General features: G+C 42.5%; 4 protein-coding genes across 6 annotated transcripts in view; 2 read left to right on the top strand and 2 right to left on the bottom strand.

Moving 5' to 3' along the window:
* Positions 1-12,596, top strand: part of LOC111603156 (myosin-M heavy chain) — a 79,456-nt gene extending 66,860 nt beyond the window's left edge. The window contains exons 2-9 of one of the 3 annotated variants that reach the window (XR_002751662.2): positions 3,299-4,871; positions 4,938-5,132; positions 6,652-6,817; positions 6,900-7,053; positions 7,123-7,268; positions 7,342-7,555; positions 8,961-9,307; positions 10,368-10,427. Coding sequence is in view for 2 of the 3 variants with exons in the window: in XM_023320637.2 (XP_023176405.2) it covers positions 3,299-4,871; positions 4,938-5,132; positions 6,652-6,817; positions 6,900-7,053; positions 7,123-7,268; positions 7,342-7,555; positions 10,368-12,526 (4,607 nt within the window). In the remaining variant the exon portion in view is untranslated. Of the gene's footprint in view, positions 1-3,298; positions 4,872-4,937; positions 5,133-6,651; positions 6,818-6,899; positions 7,054-7,122; positions 7,269-7,341; positions 7,556-8,960; positions 9,464-10,367 lie in introns of those variants that run through there. The other 2 variants (XM_023320648.2, XM_023320637.2) reach the window with 2 other exon arrangements.
* Positions 12,597-15,377: 2,781 nt separating this feature from the next.
* Positions 15,378-15,729, bottom strand: LOC111603544. Its single transcript, XM_023321181.2, has one exon. The coding sequence runs from the start codon at positions 15,658-15,660 to the stop codon at positions 15,505-15,507; it is 156 nt and encodes a 51-aa protein (XP_023176949.2). The 5' UTR covers positions 15,661-15,729; the 3' UTR covers positions 15,378-15,504.
* Positions 15,730-16,860: 1,131 nt separating this feature from the next.
* Positions 16,861-17,584, top strand: LOC111603325. The gene is made up of 3 exons (XM_023320853.2): positions 16,861-17,179; positions 17,241-17,434; positions 17,490-17,584. The coding sequence occupies exons 1-3, from the start codon at positions 17,133-17,135 to the stop codon at positions 17,582-17,584; spliced, it is 336 nt and encodes a 111-aa protein (XP_023176621.2). The 5' UTR covers positions 16,861-17,132.
* Positions 17,585-17,591: 7 nt separating this feature from the next.
* LOC111603316 (serine protease grass-like) lies at positions 17,592-19,636 on the bottom strand. The gene is made up of 6 exons (XM_023320840.2): positions 19,522-19,636; positions 19,316-19,467; positions 19,056-19,251; positions 18,945-18,996; positions 18,158-18,351; positions 17,592-18,088 (listed from the first exon to the last, which is right to left on the bottom strand). The coding sequence occupies exons 1-6, from the start codon at positions 19,595-19,597 to the stop codon at positions 17,685-17,687; spliced, it is 1,074 nt and encodes a 357-aa protein (XP_023176608.2). The 5' UTR covers positions 19,598-19,636; the 3' UTR covers positions 17,592-17,684.
* Between the last annotated feature and the right edge of the window lie 9 nt (positions 19,637-19,645).

Below are 19,645 nucleotides of genomic sequence, written 5' to 3' on the forward strand. Positions count from 1 at the left end.
TGGCTGTCCATGTTAATATGTTGGATTCTAAATAGCTGAAAACCAGTTGCAGTCGATGCCATCTCACTATTGCCCATGTGCTGCTGCAGAGTTAATTGCCTGATTTGAGCTAAGACTCAGCCGGCGCAGTCGGCACAGTTTTTGAACCTCGGCACAAGAACTGTGGGCAGCTCTTTATTTTCTACAGAGCTGTTAGGCAAATGTGCTAAAAGATTAGACATTCGGATTAGGCACGCATATATAAGTCACTGAAGAACAGCAAGTATTGTGGGGCTTATAATGAATGGGAAAATTGAGGAGTGCTGCAAATTGAAAGGCAGGGAAAAGCTTTGTGAGATAAACTACTAAGAATTCCACAAGAGAAGCTTAAGGAAATTGCTGAGTGAAGTATTTAGATTGGCAGAAGTCAGCTAAAGAAAGAAGGAAACTCAGATGTTACTCAGAGAGGTAAAGAAGTGTGTAAGAAAAGGTTTCTAGGTTGGTGTAGGCTACAGGCAAAGCAAATTTTGGATTGAGTGATAAGAGAGTTACCAGAATAAAGTACAAATAAAGGAACTAGTGAGAATGTCTGACAGATTGAAGCACTGAATTGCTTTACAGAATTATCATGCATTTGGTCCATTAGGAAAGAAGAGCTGAGCTAGGAAAACAAAGGCTCATAAAGAAAAGGAATTGTGGACTAACTTTTGTATCGTATGATACTAAAAATAATAATAATATAATAATAACAATAAAAATTCTTACCTAAAGTATTTAATATATTGTATATTTATATATACATAGTAATCATTTTCAGTACTAGTAACTGAGAATTTCTTCTCACATTTGCTAGAAGGAATAGACAAATGAAATGCTGCATGGATTACACGATAGTAGGAGAATCAAGATACACTTTCAGTGCCTTATGTATAACTATATCTTGGACAAACTCAAGCTTAGCTTAATCGTTTCCAAAGATCTTTAGTAAGGGTATACTATATGAAGTTTGGAAAGGCTTAGATTTTATTCTCGAAAAGAAAAGTAAGCAGAGACAGATCTATCTCTAAGTGAGCTTAACTTTGCTGTATGCAAAGATCCTAAGAAAAAACTTAGAAAAGGGTATACTATGAGAAGATGTATGCTATCAAGAGTATGCCAGATGAACTACCTCAACTACTTTATCTGCTGCTCTATTTGTATGTATTTCCACCAAACTTGATCTTTGACTGTGTGGGCTAATATGTGGCCGTGTCTAACGATCGTCACGCGTTGATAGGCCGCATCGGCATCACACAATTTTGTGATATTTGCCATAATTTTTAGTTGCGTTAAATGAAATATGTTAAAGCCAAGCCAAGCCAAGCCAAGCCAAGCCGAGCAGAGCGAAGCGGAGCTGATGTATTGAGTTGTTTAGCCCCAGGACACGCAACAACACAGCAACAAGACTTGCAGAGTGAACAGAATGCGGCCATCAGTCAAGGCAACAAGTCAAGACATCGACATCGACTTCGACTTCGACTTCGACTTCGACTTCGGCTTCGGCGTCAAGTTCTTGTCTTGGCTGAGTCTGTTGCATAAATAAGTAGGTTGCGAGTCCGTCCACGGCGTCTGTCTATGGCTTGACATGGGAATTGATATGGCAACGCAACCGCCGACGACAACAAACATCTGACAAACAGTCAACGGGGCAATTGGCAACGAAGGGGGCATTCCTAAGCGCTGCTCATCATTTCTCACAAATGGTTCAATTAATCAAAGAAAACCTTCCACAACTAGCGAATTTAATAACATTATTCTATATCACACACACACACACACACAGAGGCACTCATATGATATCTGACAGTTGATATATAAATTATAGATCATGCCAGTCAATACTCAATAGCCATTTAATGATGCCCCTTGTAAGCCAAGTTAAAAAAAGTAAACAAAAGGCAGCAAATTGCATAAATCAACTAACGTGGAATGCAGATCAAGATCGACGACTCGTGAATTATAAACTGCGATCGAGTCTAGACTAGATCGTAAACAACTAAGCACTATATATATCTAGATATATATGTAGGGAATTTTGTTAGCCTTTGATTGACTTTGAATAATAGATCAGTTAGGGCTTTGCCTGTTCGCTCATTGAAATCGATTGTGGACTACGAATTGTTGACTTTTCTTGTCAAGCTGAAGGTCTGGGACTTGGCTAGTTGTAAGTCTCATCAACTGGCATATCTCTGAGTGAAGCGAAACTTTTGCTTAGCTTAAAGCTTTCTTTCGAGTTCTAACCTATGCGTAATTATTTGCATTTATTTATAAATGACTTTTTCAATAGAACTCGAGAATTCTTCGAGATGTCGTGTCAAGCTGACTGGACTAAGTCAGTGTTAGTATTTGAGGACTAATTGGATTGATTTTTAGTATATTAGATATGCGTTAGCTGATCTTGATTAGCTGTTACTACGAATAGCTGTCATAAAAATACAGTGGGAAGTGCACGGAAGGATTCGCACTCAAATTAAGCATTAAAATTTTTTGAGGAAGTAAACTGCGAGATACCTTACCTTTCTCTAAGCTGTATGGATTGGTAACTAAGTAAAGCTATAGTTACTATATATAGAAGACTAAATAGCACATATATATAATATATATATATATATATATAGTATATATATATATATATATATATAACTATGTCTATGTGTATATATCTATATATATTGAAATATTCAATGTCTGGTTGGCTAGAAGAAAAATCTCTCTTATTATCTGAGGCTTTTATAAGCTAAGAAAATCCTTTGCCAAAATAGATGATTTAAAATTATGAATATAATAAAATATAAATAAAATAAAAAAAATAGATATATATATATATATATCTATATATATATATATATATATATATATATATATATATATATATATATGTATATAGTTTTGTTCATAAAAATAGTAGTGCTACACCATACCAAATAAACAGGTATTTTTCCGATTGAAAAGTAACAATATGCACACTTTTAGTTAGGAATAAAATAATAATAAAAATAATAGAATAATTTATAAACATAACTAACACTTTCTCATAGACATAAACTGTGAAAATAGTAAAGCTGTGAAATGTGGGAAAATGATCAGTGAAATGCTTCATAAAATCAAATCTGAGCTATGCTTAAAAGCGCATGTATAAATTCTATATAATTCTAGCTTACACATAACTCCCTATATATATATATATATATATATATATATATATATATATATTATATATACAAAAAGTTAAAATACCTCTGCACCCAACCCACCATAATGTATTCTCTATTTATTGCAGGCAGCACCACAGAGCTAGCACCGTCGCTGCTGGGGTTTTATGACACGCTGACAAACAGCTTGGCCGTTGGTGCAGGGGCAACGAAGGCTGACAGCCAGCAAAGCAGCGGTGAGTCAACGCCTAAGCGCAGCAATAGCAATTGCAGCACCAGCAGCAGCAGCAGCAGCAGCACCAGCAGCAACAGCAGCGACAACCATTCGGGCAGCTATAGTTTAGATGGTGGACCACAAACGCCGCTGGTGGTTGCCGGCCTGCGTGACGATGTGGCTGATGGCGTGCAGCTGAGTCGATTGGTGGTGCAACGGCGTCAGGAGCTGGGCAGCAATCACAGCATCTCATCCACAGCATCCAGCAATCATTCGCGGCGCGGCAACAATATTCGCGTGCTCTCGCCCAATGTTCAGCGGATTATTACACACGCAGACGCGGAGCCCGTAAATGCCGTGGACATCGAAGCGATCCAACAGCAGACACACTTACTGCCCGGACAGCGCAGCCCCACGCCCGTGCGTTATGCAAAGGCCGCAACCACAGCACCACCCAAACTGAAACTATCGCATCTGCCGCTCTCCAAGACAACGGGCAAGCTGTCCACTCAATCGGGCAGTGATCTGGTGTCCACCTTGGATGGGGGCAGCGACTACGCCGGTGGTGCACACAGAAAGGTCAGCCCATCTGCGGATGAGGACAAGACACCCACAAACAAAGCAGCACCCGGCACACCCTTTCACTTCGAGGGAAATCCGTTTGCCAAACTAAAGCTGCAGAGCATCAAATTAAGTGAAATGGAACAGTTGGCAGTGACGAGCATGCAGCTGACAGCAGCACCACCAGCAGCGGCAAGTACGCCGGTGCCACCGCCCAGGCAGAAGGCATTCGTGGTGGCCAGCGAGCCGCTCAGCCCTGAGCCCTTTGTGGATGCGATTAACTTCGACCTGGTTGCCCAGCACATCGAGAAGTTGACTCTAAGCGACCTCGATCTGGGTGAAAGGGAGCCAGCCGAGCAGCTGGTGGAGGCCATAAACAAGCCGCTGATTGGTAAGCCACTGGTGCGCAGCGTCTCGGCACCGCGGGCCAACCTGAGTGGCTCCCCCGGCAGCACTCCACTGCAGACATATGCACGTACCAAGTTGAAGAGTCAGAGTGGCAAGGCGAGCACATTGGGTGGTGGCATGCCGCTGCGGCTGCCCACAGCCGAGCAGCTGGCTGAGCTGGAGGAGGCCAACAAGCTGTCAGCGGAGAGTCTGGACACGTTGACAGACATCAAGCCGAAATATCCGCCACGTTTAAGTGAGCTAACACGTCTCAACAATCGTCCACTGTCCTCCTCCTCCATCTGCTCCACTTCGTCCAGCTCCAGCTCGGGCTCGGATCAGCTGCTCAATGGCAAACTGGCTGCCACCTCGTATTTGGCCAGCGTTGAGAGCTTGGCCGAGAGCGAGAACGAGCTGGGCGATCATCATCATCATCATCCCTCGCACACGAATCCCATGAGCGTGCTGGAACGCGCGTGCATGGAAATTGTGGACTCGGAGCGCAGCTTTGTCGAGGATCTAGGTCAGGTTATCAAAGGGTAAGACAGCACCTCCATCGTCCTCAAACGCAGCTCAGCTAACAAGGCTCTTCCTCTCCCTCTCAGTTACCTTCTGGACTGGAAGGAGCGCGCTTGCCTGCGCTCAGACGAATTGCGAATACTCTTTGCCAACATTGAAGAGATTTACGAGTTCAATTCGTTGCTGCTGCAGCAGCTCATCAACTCGGGCTTGGATCCGGGACGAATAGCCAAATGCTTCATTAACTTGCGCGAACATTTTAATGTGTACACAACCTACTGGTGAGCCAACTCATAGAAAGCTAGTAGAAGCTCGATTAATCAGCTCAACAGAAACTTCAAGTCTTCAAAGGTGTTGCTTTAGACTCAGAGCATCTGTGCCCCAAGAGCCCCAGCTCCCAGTACTTTTATACCTCACCTCTGTCGTTGCCAAATTGCAATAGATATTTGCTCTTCCTATCTCTATACAACTCATGTTGACTCTCTCTCGGTTAGTCTCTCTCTCTCACTTGATCTCTCCCTCTTTCTCGTTTACTCTCTCTTTTTTTCTCTGCCTTTCTCTTTTTCTCTGTTATTCTTTCGCGTTCTCTCTCTTTGGCTCTCTTTCTTTCTCTGTCTGTCTCTCTCTCTCTCTGTCTCTTCCACTCCTTCTGCTCTGAGAGGGAAGGAGTAAGGCAGAAATACTCCGTCCCTCTCCCTCTCCCTCTCCCTCTCCCTCTCCCTCTCCCTCTCCCTCTCCCTCTCCCTCTCCCTCTCCCTCTCCCTCTCCCTCTCCCTCTCCCTCTCCCTCTCCCTCTCCCTCTCCCTCTCCCTCTCCCTCTCCCTCTCCCTCTCCCTCTCCCTCTCCCTCTCCCTCTCCCTCTCCCTCTCCCTCTCCCTCTCCCTCTCCCTCTCCCTCTCCCTCTCCCTCTCCCTCTCCCTCTCCCTCTCCCTCTCCCTCTCCCTCTCCCTCTCCCTCTCCCTCTCCCTCTCCCTCTCCCTCTCCCTCTCCCTCTCCCTCTCCCTCTCCCTCTCCCTCTCCCTCTCCCTCTCCCTCTCCCTCTCCCTCTCCCTCTCCCTCTCCCTCTCCCTCTCCCTCTCCCTCTCCCTCTCCCTCTCCCTCTCCCTCTCCCTCTCCCTCTCCCTCTCCCTCTCCCTCTCCCTCTCCCTCTCCCTCTCCCTCTCCCTCTCCCTCTCCCTCTCCCTCTCCCTCTCCCTCTCCCTCTCCCTCTCCCTCTCCCTCTCCCTCTCCCTCTCCCTCTCTCTCTCTCCCTCTCTCTCTCTCTCTTTCTCTTTCTATCTCTTTCTTTCTCTGTCCTATTCTTAGATTTGTATTTTGTAGACAAGTCTTCAAGTTATTTCCCCAAGCGCTTGGCGTGTTTGCCAAATCTTAGATAGTCTGGCCAAGAACGGTTAACTGGACTGGCCAAAAAACAAAAAAAAACTGATCTCGATTGCAGTTAAGACACGAACATTGACTTTGAGTGGAGCTTTGGCAGTCGAAGCACGCCATGGTCGCCTTATTCGATGTTCCATTTAGGCGCTGACATTTGGCTCTGGCTGTGGCTCTGACTGTGGCTCTGGCTGTGGCTCTGGCTTCTCTTTCGTTTTCTGTCAATTTGGCCGCCGTTTGATTTGTCGCCCCGACTGACAGCTGGGCATACATCATGTGTGCAACTCCTCCAACAAGCTGATTTTAAATTCAAATTTCTTGATGTTTGGCCTGATGAAGAGCTCAAAGTCGTATTCATAAATCAGCGGCTATATGTTCATCTGTATATATTTATATATATATATATATATTTCTTCTTTTGTCTCACAGCACAAGCTACCCGGAAGCCATCTCGCTGCTGACCAAACTGCTGCAGGCGAAGCACACAAATTCGTTGCTGGCCTCCACGCAGAAGCTGCTGCAACATCGCCTGCCCCTCGGCTCCTATCTGCTGAAACCGGTGCAGCGCATACTCAAGTACCATCTGCTGCTGGACGTAAGTAGAGCCAGAGACGGCAGCTCGCCTTGAACATGAGCGCTTAAAGCAACAGCCGCCCCGTTCCATCTCCCACTTTCAGAGCCTGCGCAAGCACTGCGATGTGAAGGAGGTAGCTGAGGCGTATGCCATAATGCGACAGGTAGCGCATCACATAGACCAGGTGAAGCGTCAGCAGGAGCAACAGAGTCGTGTCAAGGAGCTGTCCGGCATACTCGACGGCTGGATGGGACCAGGTGAGTTGCTCTAGCTGTCTGGCTGCCAGGCGGGCATTAACCAGAATCATGCTCCCAATGACGTTGCAGATCTGAGCGTGCTGCGTGAACTGAGGCACGAGGGCTTGCTCATGGAGCAGCACAACAAGCCGCGTCAGGTGCTGCTCTTCGAGACGATGCTGATCATTACCAAGCAAAAGGAGGACGGTCGTCTGCAGTTCAAGAGCCTCATAACCGTAAATAGAGCCCAAAAGCCCAAGACCCAATTGATTCGCTCAACTCAACCCAACTCTCTCTCTCTCTCTGCAGCAAAAGAATCTAATGTTAAGCGAACATTTGCCCGGGGAGCCGACCAGCTTCTATGTCATACCCTTCGATGAGCCGCGCAATCAAATCAAGTTGACGGCCAGAAATCGTGACCAGAAGCGCATCTGGACGCAGCACATTAAAGGTGTTATGCTCGAGGAGCTGGATATACCCACTCGTGCCAAGGAGCTCGTCTACCAGCTGGGCAACGAGGAAGGTGAGCCTCAGCTGCAGTCTGCCTTAAGCAGCCCATCAACTCTCTTTTTCTTTGTTTTTGTTTTTGCATAGCTGCTACCTGTGTGTCTTGAATGTTTGTCTTCTATGTTGTTGTTGTTGTCGTTGTCGTTGTCGTTGTCACTGTTTGCTTGCTTTTGTTTTTGTGCCTTTTTTTGCAATACCTTATGGCAGGCTATGATGATGTAGTGTAGTTACAGTTATGCGGGCACACGTGCAAATGCACTGTTAAAAAAAGTTGCTGAAGTGCTACGTTTAGCTTTTAAAGCTCATTAAATACGCTGGCAAAGTAGCTTAGAATGAGTAGCTTTTAGAGAGCTTTTGCACTGCCAACAAAGCTATGAATAGTTTTGGAGCTTAAGTAGCAGAGCAGCACAGTGATAAAAGCTAATAAGAGCTTTATTTGCATGCAGCTTTAAGTTTTACTTAAAGCTTACTTTCGATGATTGTTTGATTTCAAGAAATATAATAAATTTAAACAGCTTTCTTTGAACTAAGTCATGATAACTAAAAGAGTCTGTTAAAGCAGCTGTCAAAAGCTTAGTTCCTATCAAGTATAAAAACATAGTTAAAAATAATAAAAACTGCAAGCTTCACAGAGCTTTTGAACCTTTAAAGATTTATAAGTGTTAAGATAGGAAGCCTAAGTTCAGCAATTCAATTGAAAGCTTAAAGCTTTTATTTGACATTAAATTAGCTCAACATTAAAGCTTAATAGTGATGCAAACAAAGTTAATCTAAGCACTCTCTCATATATAGAAAGACATAGCTTAATAAGCAAGCTTTTTAAAGCTCACTCATGTATATAAACACTATGAAAGCTGAGCTGAAAATGCTGCAAATTCAAGTGTCTTAAAAAGCTTTAACTTTTTATTAAAGCTCGCTTTAAAGCTCGCAATTATAGGCGTAGTAATAGATTTTAAAAGCTCCCTTTCTGCCTCGCTCTGTCTTGTCTAGAGCTAGTTGGTTTTCTTGCAGTGTAGCTGCACTTCACATGACTCTTCAGCCTGCTGGCTGGGACTGAGCTCAAGTGACATAACCATGTCTTAAAATACTTTTCAGTTAGTTTATTTTCTCGCTAAGCTCCTTTTATGTGGCTAAAATCGTGCCACATCTGACTCTCTCAAGTTGATTTATGTCTGTCTGTGTGTGTGTGTGTGTGCTTTTTTAATTGCACATGCTTTGTGCGCAACTGTACTTGCCATCAAATTTATGACGCCTGCATAATGTTACATAATTGGTTTAAGGCTTACATTTGACTAACTAAAGGAAACTCTATTGGTGTAACTCTTCATTTAGCTTTAGTACCTGTCCTTAACTGTCTTAACTATTATCGATAAATACTCTTTATATACACTTATATTTTTGCTATATGTTTACCGTTGTAGTACTACCAGTGACGCAATTTAAAACTAAACCACCCAAGCTATACAAGAAAAGAAAACTTTAATTAGTTTCTAAGGCGTTCCCTAAGGCTAAACACCAGAGACTGAATAACTAAGCGCTACCTTCTTCTATAACCCAACTCCCCCAAAATAAAAACACAGAAAACAAAAAACTAAAATTGAATTAAAATATAATTTTTAGTAAATCTTTAACTTTTAACTGCCAATCGTTATCGTTAAACTGTAATCGTAATCGTAATCGTAATCGTAATCGTAATTAGTTCAAATTGTCTGGTATTTGCGGCGCGCTGACGTAGTCTTATTAATCTGATATACCCGGTCGCTGCCTAGTAAGTATTTCGACTTATCAATTTACAAACGTTTTTCTTCCTTAACTTGGCTTGTGAAACTTTACTCTAATCGGCTTCTATCTGCTCCACTGGTCCTACGTCCAGCATGTACGCATTCCTAACCCCATTAAGCTTGATCAGCATGCACACGCTACTAACTGTGAAATCGCCTGGAATACATCAACTCTAAAGGACACTTCAGCTTGTGGCTGGCACTTAAAGTTAGAGAAAAAGCTTTTTACTCTAAAGCTTTAATAAACTTGACAAAGCTCTACAAGTTGGGACTAAGCCAGTTAGCAGAAAGCTTTTTAGTAGCTTTAGTATATTTAAATATGAAAAACTTCTAGTTAGTTATTGTGAAGTGGACATTAAAATAAATCTGAAAGCTTTCGATTAATCAGATAGTGAAATAGATATAACAACCAAGACTGAGTCATAAAACGAAGTATTAATCGGGCAAGTGTTATTCAGAGAGTATATATATAGTATATATATATAGTATACATAAAAGCTAGATAAAAGCTACCTAAGCAATACCAAAAGCTCTTCAAAGTTCATCTTAAAATTAAGTGCCCAAGAATCAAATAGAATCAGATAGACAAATAAGAATTTAAAGTTAGATAATTATTTATAACATATATTGTTAGTGAAAGCTTAAAGCTTTTAGGGAACTTTTTAGTACATGGCATAGACAAAGCCCTTGTCCATATAAGAGCTTTTAGCTATAAGCAAGCCTTGTCTCTAAGAACTTTTTCTATTCAGTTCCTATGCACACTTTACTTTAATCGAGTGCCATTTGAAGCGAGTGTCCTTGAGTCGAGTTATCCCATTAACTGTGTACATATATATGCATGCTTGTAGGCACGGTTATGGCTCTTTGTTGATGCAGTTGCTCGGGTTTGCTAGTGCTTAGAGAACGTTGCTGGTTCGTCCTTCGACTTTGATCATACTCTCATTTCAGCGTCTGCTTGCCTTGCCTCGCTTCGCCTTGACTCGACTGTGCAACTGCTTGAAATTAATTGTTCTTTGATTTGTTTTTTTTTTTTTGTGCTTTGGTTAGATCGCACGCCCGATCGCAGCACCTGGAAGTGGAGCCTGAACTCCAGCAGCAACTCGACGCCCACCTACTTGGAGCGACGTAACGCCTGTCGGCGCAGCGAAATACGTTCGCGCAATTCCAAGTTCAAGCGCAAGACGCTGACCAACTCCAGTTCCTTTGACAGCTTCAATGAGTCCCTGGAGCAGCCCGCGCCGGAGCAGGCAACGGCAGCAGGAGCTGCCGCTAAGCCGGTCAAGCCGCTGGCGCGCAACAACAGCTTCGATGACACTGCGCTGCAGAAGCTGGCCGCAGCTGTACGCTATCGCAGCAAGCGTGACTTCAAGTCCAGTGCCAGCAAGGAGCACTGCAAGTGCGAGGCACAGCAGCAGGATCAGGAGCAGTGCGTGTGCATATTGCGGGATCAACGCAGTCGCACCAAGTCGCAGAGTCCTGTCTTTAGCTACAAGGCGCTCAAGGAGCGCAGCAAGTCGGTGCCACGCATCAGTGGCTTCAGCCTCGACGAACAGCAGCAGCAGCAGAGGGAAGCAGACGATGATAGCGCCGCCTCGCTGCGTGGCAGCAAACCCGATCTCAGCGAGCGCAAGGTCAAGGGCAAGGGCTTCTTCGAGGTGAAGCAATACAATCACAAGACAATGCCCAAGCGCATTGCCACGCTGAAGAAGCAACGCGGCAGCAGCAGCAGCAGCAGTGGCAGTCGCAAGGAGAGCTGCTCCACGTTCTACATGGATCTCAGCGAATTCGATAGCTCGGCCGTGCTGAAGATCACCGAGTCCACTGAGGACCTCGAGCTGGCCGAAGAGGCACAGGAGACGAAGGCGGAACAGTATTATGCCAGCGAGCTAGACACGCAGCCAGCGCCAGCTGAGAAGTCGAAGCGGGATGCGGAGATCGTATTGGATCTGCTGAAGAACAACAAGGAGTTCGAGCGCATCTATAATAAGAACAAACAGCAGAAGCAACGGCGCGATAGCAGCCAGGCTACGACGCCCCTGAGTCCCGGTCCCGAAGAGGCGCCTCCATTGCCGCCACGCCCGCCATCGCGCTCGCCGCCGCCGCTAGAGGCGGATCAGCTGCAGCAGCTGCAGGAGCAGCAACAGGAAGAGGAGCCCATTTATGAGACGCTGCTGCGCAACGTGCATGTGCCCTATAAATTCTCACCTGTCCTGGGTCGCGCCAAGTCTGTGCAGTATTTCAAGAAGCGAACGCCAGCCCCACGACCCGAGTCGGACTACGTGACGCTCGTCTATTCGCCGGATGGCGTACTGCAGCGCGTGGGCGAGGATGCGGTGCAGCAGCAGGAACAGCGGGACAGCACCGGCTCTGAATCGAGCTCGGGCTCAACTGTAAAGCGCGACAGCCAAACCACTGTCATCAATCTGAGCCTGGAGTCCACCAACTCAGAGGCCGATCAGATCGATGCGCTTTACGCGCGTCCCATACCAAAGAACCTTGTGAAGCGACTGCTCAATGGCAATGGCGCGTCGAGCGGTCAAAATGTTAGCCATTCGGAGATCTCGCTGCTGCCGCGTGCTCTCAAGTCCATCGACAATCTGACCATGGCCTTTGGACGCACTCCGAATCGTCCGCCCGAGCGACGCGTTTCCGATGTCAGCGAAATGTGTCGTCAGAGCATTCTGCATCGCCAAGGCAGCGAGGCAGTGGGCGAGCGCATGGCCCATGTCGACTATGCCGATCCGAAGACGTTGTTCAGCATCATTGCCGGCTCGGAGGCATCGCTGCAGCGTGACTCGGTCTTCTCGCTGACCTCCTCCTCGTGCACCTCCAGCGACAGCATGTGCGATCAGCAACGCAAACGCTCGGCCGCCGAGCTGCCTGCATCCGGATTTGAGTATGAGCAGCATGTGGAGGACAGTTTGGAGAACGATTTTCGCGATTCGGCCATTTACAGCGACGATAACAACGAGAAGCGCAGCACTGACTACGATGTGAAGCGGCCACGAAGTCCACCACCTCCGCCGCCTGCGAATGGCTCCGAGCGTCATCCGTCTCCGCCACAGATAGCGCCGAAGCCAACGAAAACAACGCTACAGGAACTTCTGGGACAGCATCATCCAAGTGTGGTACTCTGCCCACCACATCTCAGCCAGGCGGCGTCGCGCAGCTGGGTGCTCCAGCAAATTGAGAACTTCAACAAGTAAACCAGTTGAGAGCAATTCCTTTGTCCATTGCCATAGAAATGCATCCTTTTGTATTTTTTATTATTATTATTAGTTATTAATTATTAATTATTGTATATATGCAAATAGTTCTAAGATAGCGACTTTCTATATGTATATAAAATGCATGCACCAGCCCAAAATGTAAAAGTTGTAGATATTTTATGCAATGTGTAAGTTAACTCTAAATGTTTGAGGATTTGATAAGATTCAACCATAAAAGTCTATAAAATCAATTGCAATATGTAACTTTAGGTTTTAGCATTATATCCTAATACAAACCAGCTAAAAATTACAATAAATAAATATTTTAATAAAAGCAGATATATATATTTTCAGAAAGTCATTCGAACGATTTAAATCGTTAGTTGCAGCAAGACTCCAAGCGTACACATTCAAAATTCAAAATTATTAGTACATACTTTTAGGCATGTCAATAAATCAAATCGTAGACATGAACCAATAAAGAAAATGCTGCATACTTATGCCCGTTACACACGTTTTGTAAATTCAACATTATCAGTGCATACTTTTGGGCATGTCAATAAATTAAGTTGTGTTCAGAAAATGCAGCATACTCTTGTGCTGCATCACACACTTATGACTGATAAATTACACTGCATACTTTTCGGCTTTAATGTAATTGCCCCAAACCTTAACGATTTCAAATCACACTTTATTTAGCCGCATTACAGCCATAAGTAGTTTTAAAATTTTAAACACCCTAATTAAATTAATATAGCAATAGTTATGTTATATATAAATTTTTAAATGTACCATAAATATGAAATATATGTGAATACGCAAAACTAAAACAATTCCTGGATTCTTAGATGACCCCATAATGATGATCGATGAGGATGTTGCTCATAGTCTTGAACCTCCCTGTGCTTTCGTCCTGCGCAAGTAAAGGACTAGGTTTGAGTAATTTTTTCTATACAATAGACCATATTTTCCTAAGCTATAAGTCAACCCAACGCCTTTGGATGTTTGGCAACTATAATTACTTTAGATTGTAACAACGAGGACTATCGATTGATACCTGCCTGGTATGCAATGGAATTGTGCATTGCGTTGAGCGTCGCCTGCCTGCAGCTGTCGTGTATGCAATGAAATTTTGCATCGTTGAGCGCCATCTGCCTGCAGCTGTTTCTGTTCGCCTGGTACTTTGGCTGAGATTTATATAGAATTTTGTAAGAATTAATGAAGTTTCTTCCTACCATTGGGAATAAGAAAATTAGACGTTTGAGTGTTTTGTAATACATTTTAATCCGTTTTTCTTTTAATTATAAAAATATTACGATTTAATAATATTGAATTTAACAAAATCAACAGATAAGAAAATAAGACATAAAATGTATACATACATGTTATAATTAACACACATTATAACATACATATATACTTATAAATATATACTAGAGATATATCGGTAGTGAGATTAACAGCCGAGAATTTGATCCGGCAAGAACTGCAGCTGCATCCAGCCAGTGATTTAAATATATGTTGGAATTAATGTTTTAATATCGAAAAAATATAGAAATTTATTTAGTTTATTAAATATAGTTAAATGCATTTAATCAGTCACTTACCCTTCGTTGAACTGATTGCAGCGAGTCAAGTTTCGAGTGCCTGACCTTGATAAGACAGATGTGCTGCAGCTTATACCTTAAGCTTTGATTTTAATTGTTAATATAACTGAAAAAGTATATGTAAAAGTAAATATAAGCATTTATTACTGGCGCCATCTATTGTTACTCATTAGAAGCAGCAGTCAAGGGCAGCGACTATCTGCGCCATCTAACGTTAAACAGCTTTCCTAAATAACATCTTTTGCAAATATATGCAAATTATTTATGTTTCTGTGTCTTGCTATTTATCTTTAAACTGACAAGAATAATTCAAGCTGTTGAAAAGTAAACAAACATTAAGTAAAGACTGAAAATGTTTTTTCCGATTCAAACCAACCTTTCGATAATATATGTCAAGGTCACATAGGATTAGACTCAAGCTGATGTTATTGCGAATAAAAAGTCTAAGCCATGCCCACATTTAAGCTCACCAAAAAGTAAATCAAAATTACATAAATAAATGAATATATTTTAAAATCACATATATAAAGCGAACACTTTGTTTTCTTTAGCCTGGGAGCTGTAATTTTGACAGAGAGATTTCAGCGAACGCCAGTTGAAAGAACTCAAGAGCTGAATGCAGCTGAACAGAAAATCAACAGGAAACAGGCAAAAAAGGTGTTTATACAATTGCCAAAGCCCTGCCAGAGACATAAATATTTGCTTTAGCTTTTATAGCTCTATCTTTGCTATAAAGCAGCAAATTTCTTAGGCTCTGATATCATTTTCAACCGAATTGTTTAATTGGCATTCAGTCATCTCTCTTATTGCAGATATGAAACTTCTACTGCGAAGTCGAAGTGCCCGTAAGGCACAGGCCGAATCGAAGCTCAAAGCTCAAAAACTATCAACAACAACGACTACGACGATAACAAGCAACGAGCAAATGCAAAAATTTCTACAGAACCTGCACCAAGCGCAACGAATGAGTTGAATGGAACAAAACCACTTTACAACTAATTAGTAGCCGGAGAAATATTGAATAGCTTAAGAGCTACATTAATATCATATTCTAATAGCATTTAGAAAACGTGTTTTCTGCATCGCAACTTGTTTTCCACATTAAACTATTAAAAGCTTTTTATGACCGATCACTTAATTGTATTGGGAGAATTCCCCAGATAACTTGCGATAAAGCAATATTTTATTAAATATGTATATGCATAAACGTATAATATATGCATAACTCAATTCATGTTGAGAAGTCAGGATGTGTACTATGACATTATCTACGCGGAAACTATTTCTAAGTTACTCATATTTTATTTAGATTAATTCATAAAAAAACATTTAAAATTAGCTTAAGTTTAGGCAACGAGGACGGAATGGCTACTGCACATTCCGTCTGGGATGTATGTAGTAGGATCCCGGCTGATCGTCCTCCCGGTAGATGGCGCTCATGACAAGGAATAAACTGGCAAGGGCCAAGGCGCGCGCAACATAGCCGATGGCGCGATTGGGAAAACTACGATTACTATCGGACATTGTCGATAACGATAATTAGAAGAAATTGTGTGCACTTATCAAGCGTAGCAAATGAACTAACTGGCGGAACGAGCAATTCACCACTTTTATTAGAAGTGCTCGCATTGTGTATGCACGGTGTGGATTTGTGTGTATGTGAGCTTGTGTTTTACCCGCAGAGCGACATTACAGAGTACTGGGGAGAAAACCCCAAAGTTCTGACAGTTGTGTATCTCCCACTCTGCAGATCTTTCAACTGGCATTTCAATTTCAAAGCGCAACATTTGACAGCCATGCAAATTATTTATTTATTTTGATTTTTTTTTCTTTTTCTTGGCATGCGAGCACTCAGATGTACGTGAGACGAATTTTAAATTATCGGAATTGCGGCGCAAAAATATTCTTTGAGCAAAATGTTGAATTAATTGGGCTCTGGGCGGCACTTAAACAGGCCACAGATAAGACTCCAGAAATCTGTAGCAAAGAAACCAAATTTAGAAACTCTGAAATTCAGTATTTACTTTTATTTTGTTGCACTTACCGCATTTGGCGTTGGAATTGTGGCAAATGGCAGAAATGGGATATTTTGCACAGAATGCGATGTGGCAGCTGCAGCATGTAGAAAGCCGGAGCCAGCAGCAATACCTTCCACTGCAACATTCTCGTAACTGATTTGATCCTGTCAAGGATGCGCTATTGACTAAACTCAAACTCAAACATCTACAGGTAAGACAGCCCAACCAGGTAACGCAGAGAGAGGGCTCAACTTAGAGAACAAGAGAGAGAGAGAGGGAGGCAAGAGAGCGAGAGAAATTTGCAAATGCTGAAATTCTGATCAATTGAAAATAGCGGCAAAGCCGAACCTAAACGGAGGCTGTTCTAAAAATATCCGACTTAAACTATAAAAATTAAATGAAATTTAAGTTAAATTACTTAATAAATTTAATAAAATTAAAAATGAAATTTTAGTAAAAATCATGCAATTCAAATTACTTCATGGACAAGCGGAACCATTTTCAAGCTAACCTTGTATATCGTATATGAAGACAATGAAGTATGCTGATAACATTCCAAATTCAGTTGAGCCTTTCATAAATTATAAATTATAAATATTACAAACTTATGAATTCTTATAAGTAAGAATTATTTGAATGAAATACGTTTCAGGGACTGCATCGATAGGATATTGCTCGATTCGTATACCTAATTGATTTTGGGGCGGGAAGCGCATTGAACTCGAGACACGTAAATGTTTCTAAATATAGAACGCTCGACTCCAACGGCTGTTCGCTGTTGGCTGTTGGCTGTTGGCTGTTGACTGTTCCGCTTAGTTCCGCTGCAGCTCAGAATCCGGCACTTCCTATGTAGCTATAAATATGCAGCCCCATCCGATTCGACTAGACAGCTGGCTGCTATAGGTATATAAAAATAAATATATTTAGAAACATAGTGGATGCTGCCACCAAGGCCAGTCCAGTGCAACGTGCAGCGTCATGGAATGCAGAAGTGTGCCTACTCTGCCTACCTATGCTCAGTCCAGGTGTGTATCGAGATGTTTGCTTAGGCAGCGATTGTTTGAGTTTGAATTTCTCGTTGTGCAGCACCGATTCAAAGAGGAGCTCTCTCTGTCCACTGCTGTTTCCGTATAAGACGCCCCGATCACCCGATCCGGTCATCATACTCATCACTTTGACCGTGCTCGTTGGCTCCTTTTGCCTGCTCAGTGGCTTTATACTGCTCTGTGTGGTATCCAAGGCATGGCACGATGACACATCCGAGGCTATTCTGTTAATGGGTAAGTGTGAAGTCGATCCTTGGATCAGTATTCTATATGCAATCCTCAATCGCAGGCATTGGCTTCTTCATCACATCCTTATCTTGCGTCACCTGGAAACTAACGAATGCGCAACGCCTGACTCAATTAAGGGAAACCATTGCGATTTAGTGCTGGATAAATTTATTTAATATAATATTTTTGAACATGTGTACATAAATGTATAGATATAGTTATATACATAGAAGATGTGTGTCATAGATGACAACAGTTAGTTGTTGTTGCCAATTGTATCTGATATCCAGTGCATAAAGTGGGCAACGTTTGTATAGACACCGGGATGTCCATCGCCGCAGCGCTGTGAGCCGTAGCTAACTATGCCGAACTGAACGAATTTCTGCGATTCCTTATACAAGCCGGTGAGTTCGAACAGGGGACCACCAGAGTCGCCTCGACAGGAGTCCCTGTTTAAGGTACCAGCGCACAGTTGAGTAGATTCTACTTGTCTTTGTGAGGATTGTCGGCAAGTTCTCCTAGGCACTTCGACTTCTGTTGGAACATCAGAAAAAATTCCGGCCTCGGTAAAGCCCCAACCAGTTACTCTGAAATCTGACAAAGTTTCGGCCAACTCTTGAAGTGTATCATTTAGGGGCAAGCAAATGGGTCGAATATTTCCTGTGGCACACAAATCGAAATGAATGCATAATCAATAAGCCTTTAAGCACCACTTATTTGACAACTTACGTGTGGTTCTTGCGTCCTCAGAAAGCTTTATCAATGCTATATCATTGACCCCACTAAAATGATTGTAGTCCTTGTGTGTAAATGTCCGTTCTGGGAGCACATCCTGATATGGCGGCGCACACCTTGTCTGATTATTAATCACATCGCAGTCTTCTTTATTAGATATGCTGTGTTCTCCCAATCGCACGTAAACTCTACGGTATAAGTATACACAGTATAATGAGTCAACATACATACAATCGAAATTATTTGAAGTAAGCACTTGGCTGATAAGGTTCGCGGAAATCGCAGAACGACGAAGCCAAATAATTCAGAAATCAAGCATCAACTTATGGCAACCATATGCTGGTATTTGCCTAAGCACAAGTCTCTAGTGTTCGAAATACGTTTTGGTGAATTTAGGGGAAGGGAGAGGCATCCCAAATCGAACATATATGTATTCGTTACTGGATCCTACACAGTAAATCTAAAGTCTGCTACATTTACGTTATTCAAGCTGCGATTTATCGTTTTTGATCGATAAGGAAATGGGATGAGTTATCGAAAAAAAGATAAACTTGTAATACGTATGGTATAGACCCGTATACGCCTCAAATGTTGAGGCTAGATCGACTCTGCTCGTCGTCCTGATAAGGTCTGCTACGCGTCTTTCTGTCTATCAGCCTTAAATAACGAGTGCTGTGGCTTCTGCGATTGACAGCCACAACAACTAATAAGATCTAATTAATTCGCCATCGAACTCTATATTTATATATATATCACCCTTGTATAAAGATTTAGCACTCACAGCTTGAACTCGTTATTCCCTTCAATGCAATGCGCGGCAGTTAGAACAAAACCTAAAAAAAATTAATTGAATTAAACATGAAATCGTATATTTTAATTGACAGTTCCTCACGTGGTGTTATTAGAGTGCCGCCGCATGCGAATTTGCTTGTGCCATTTATCTGAAGCCTAAGAAGAGCCATCCAAGGTCTGGACATTAATTTTAATTTGTTACCACCGACTGTTTTGATTTTTCCACCAAAGTATCCACAATCTTGGTCATTCAGCAATCTCATGCCTGGACTCATTTCTTCGCAACAGACATGGTTCTGTTCAAGAGAACAGTTTGGTTATTGCAGAATCTAATCGATATATGTATGTATATATACGAACCTTTTTTCTATTTGGGCATTGTGAGTTACGAAGATATAATTTATCTTTGTTTGAAATAGTCTTGTACTCATTGAAGAGTTGCAAGATCCTTGGGCATTTATTTAAAGGAACGCAAGCACCAGAGATTCCGTCTTTTCTTACGCAATTTTCATCTTTAAATACAATATTTTATTAAAATCCTGAAGGCTTAATTTATATATACTTACAATTTTCATCAGCTTCAGTTATCCCAAAACTTAGTGCCACATAAAGGACCAAAGACAAAGCAAGTAAAACGTTCATTCCGAGTGCATTAGCAAAGTGGTACTGTACAGATCTGGCTTCAAAGTA

The sequence above is a fragment of the Drosophila hydei genome, unplaced genomic scaffold (genome assembly GCF_003285905.1).
Source record: "Drosophila hydei strain 15085-1641.00,03,60 unplaced genomic scaffold, DhydRS2 tig00008122-arrow-pilon, whole genome shotgun sequence".
NCBI classification, from domain to species: domain Eukaryota; kingdom Metazoa; phylum Arthropoda; class Insecta; order Diptera; family Drosophilidae; genus Drosophila; species Drosophila hydei.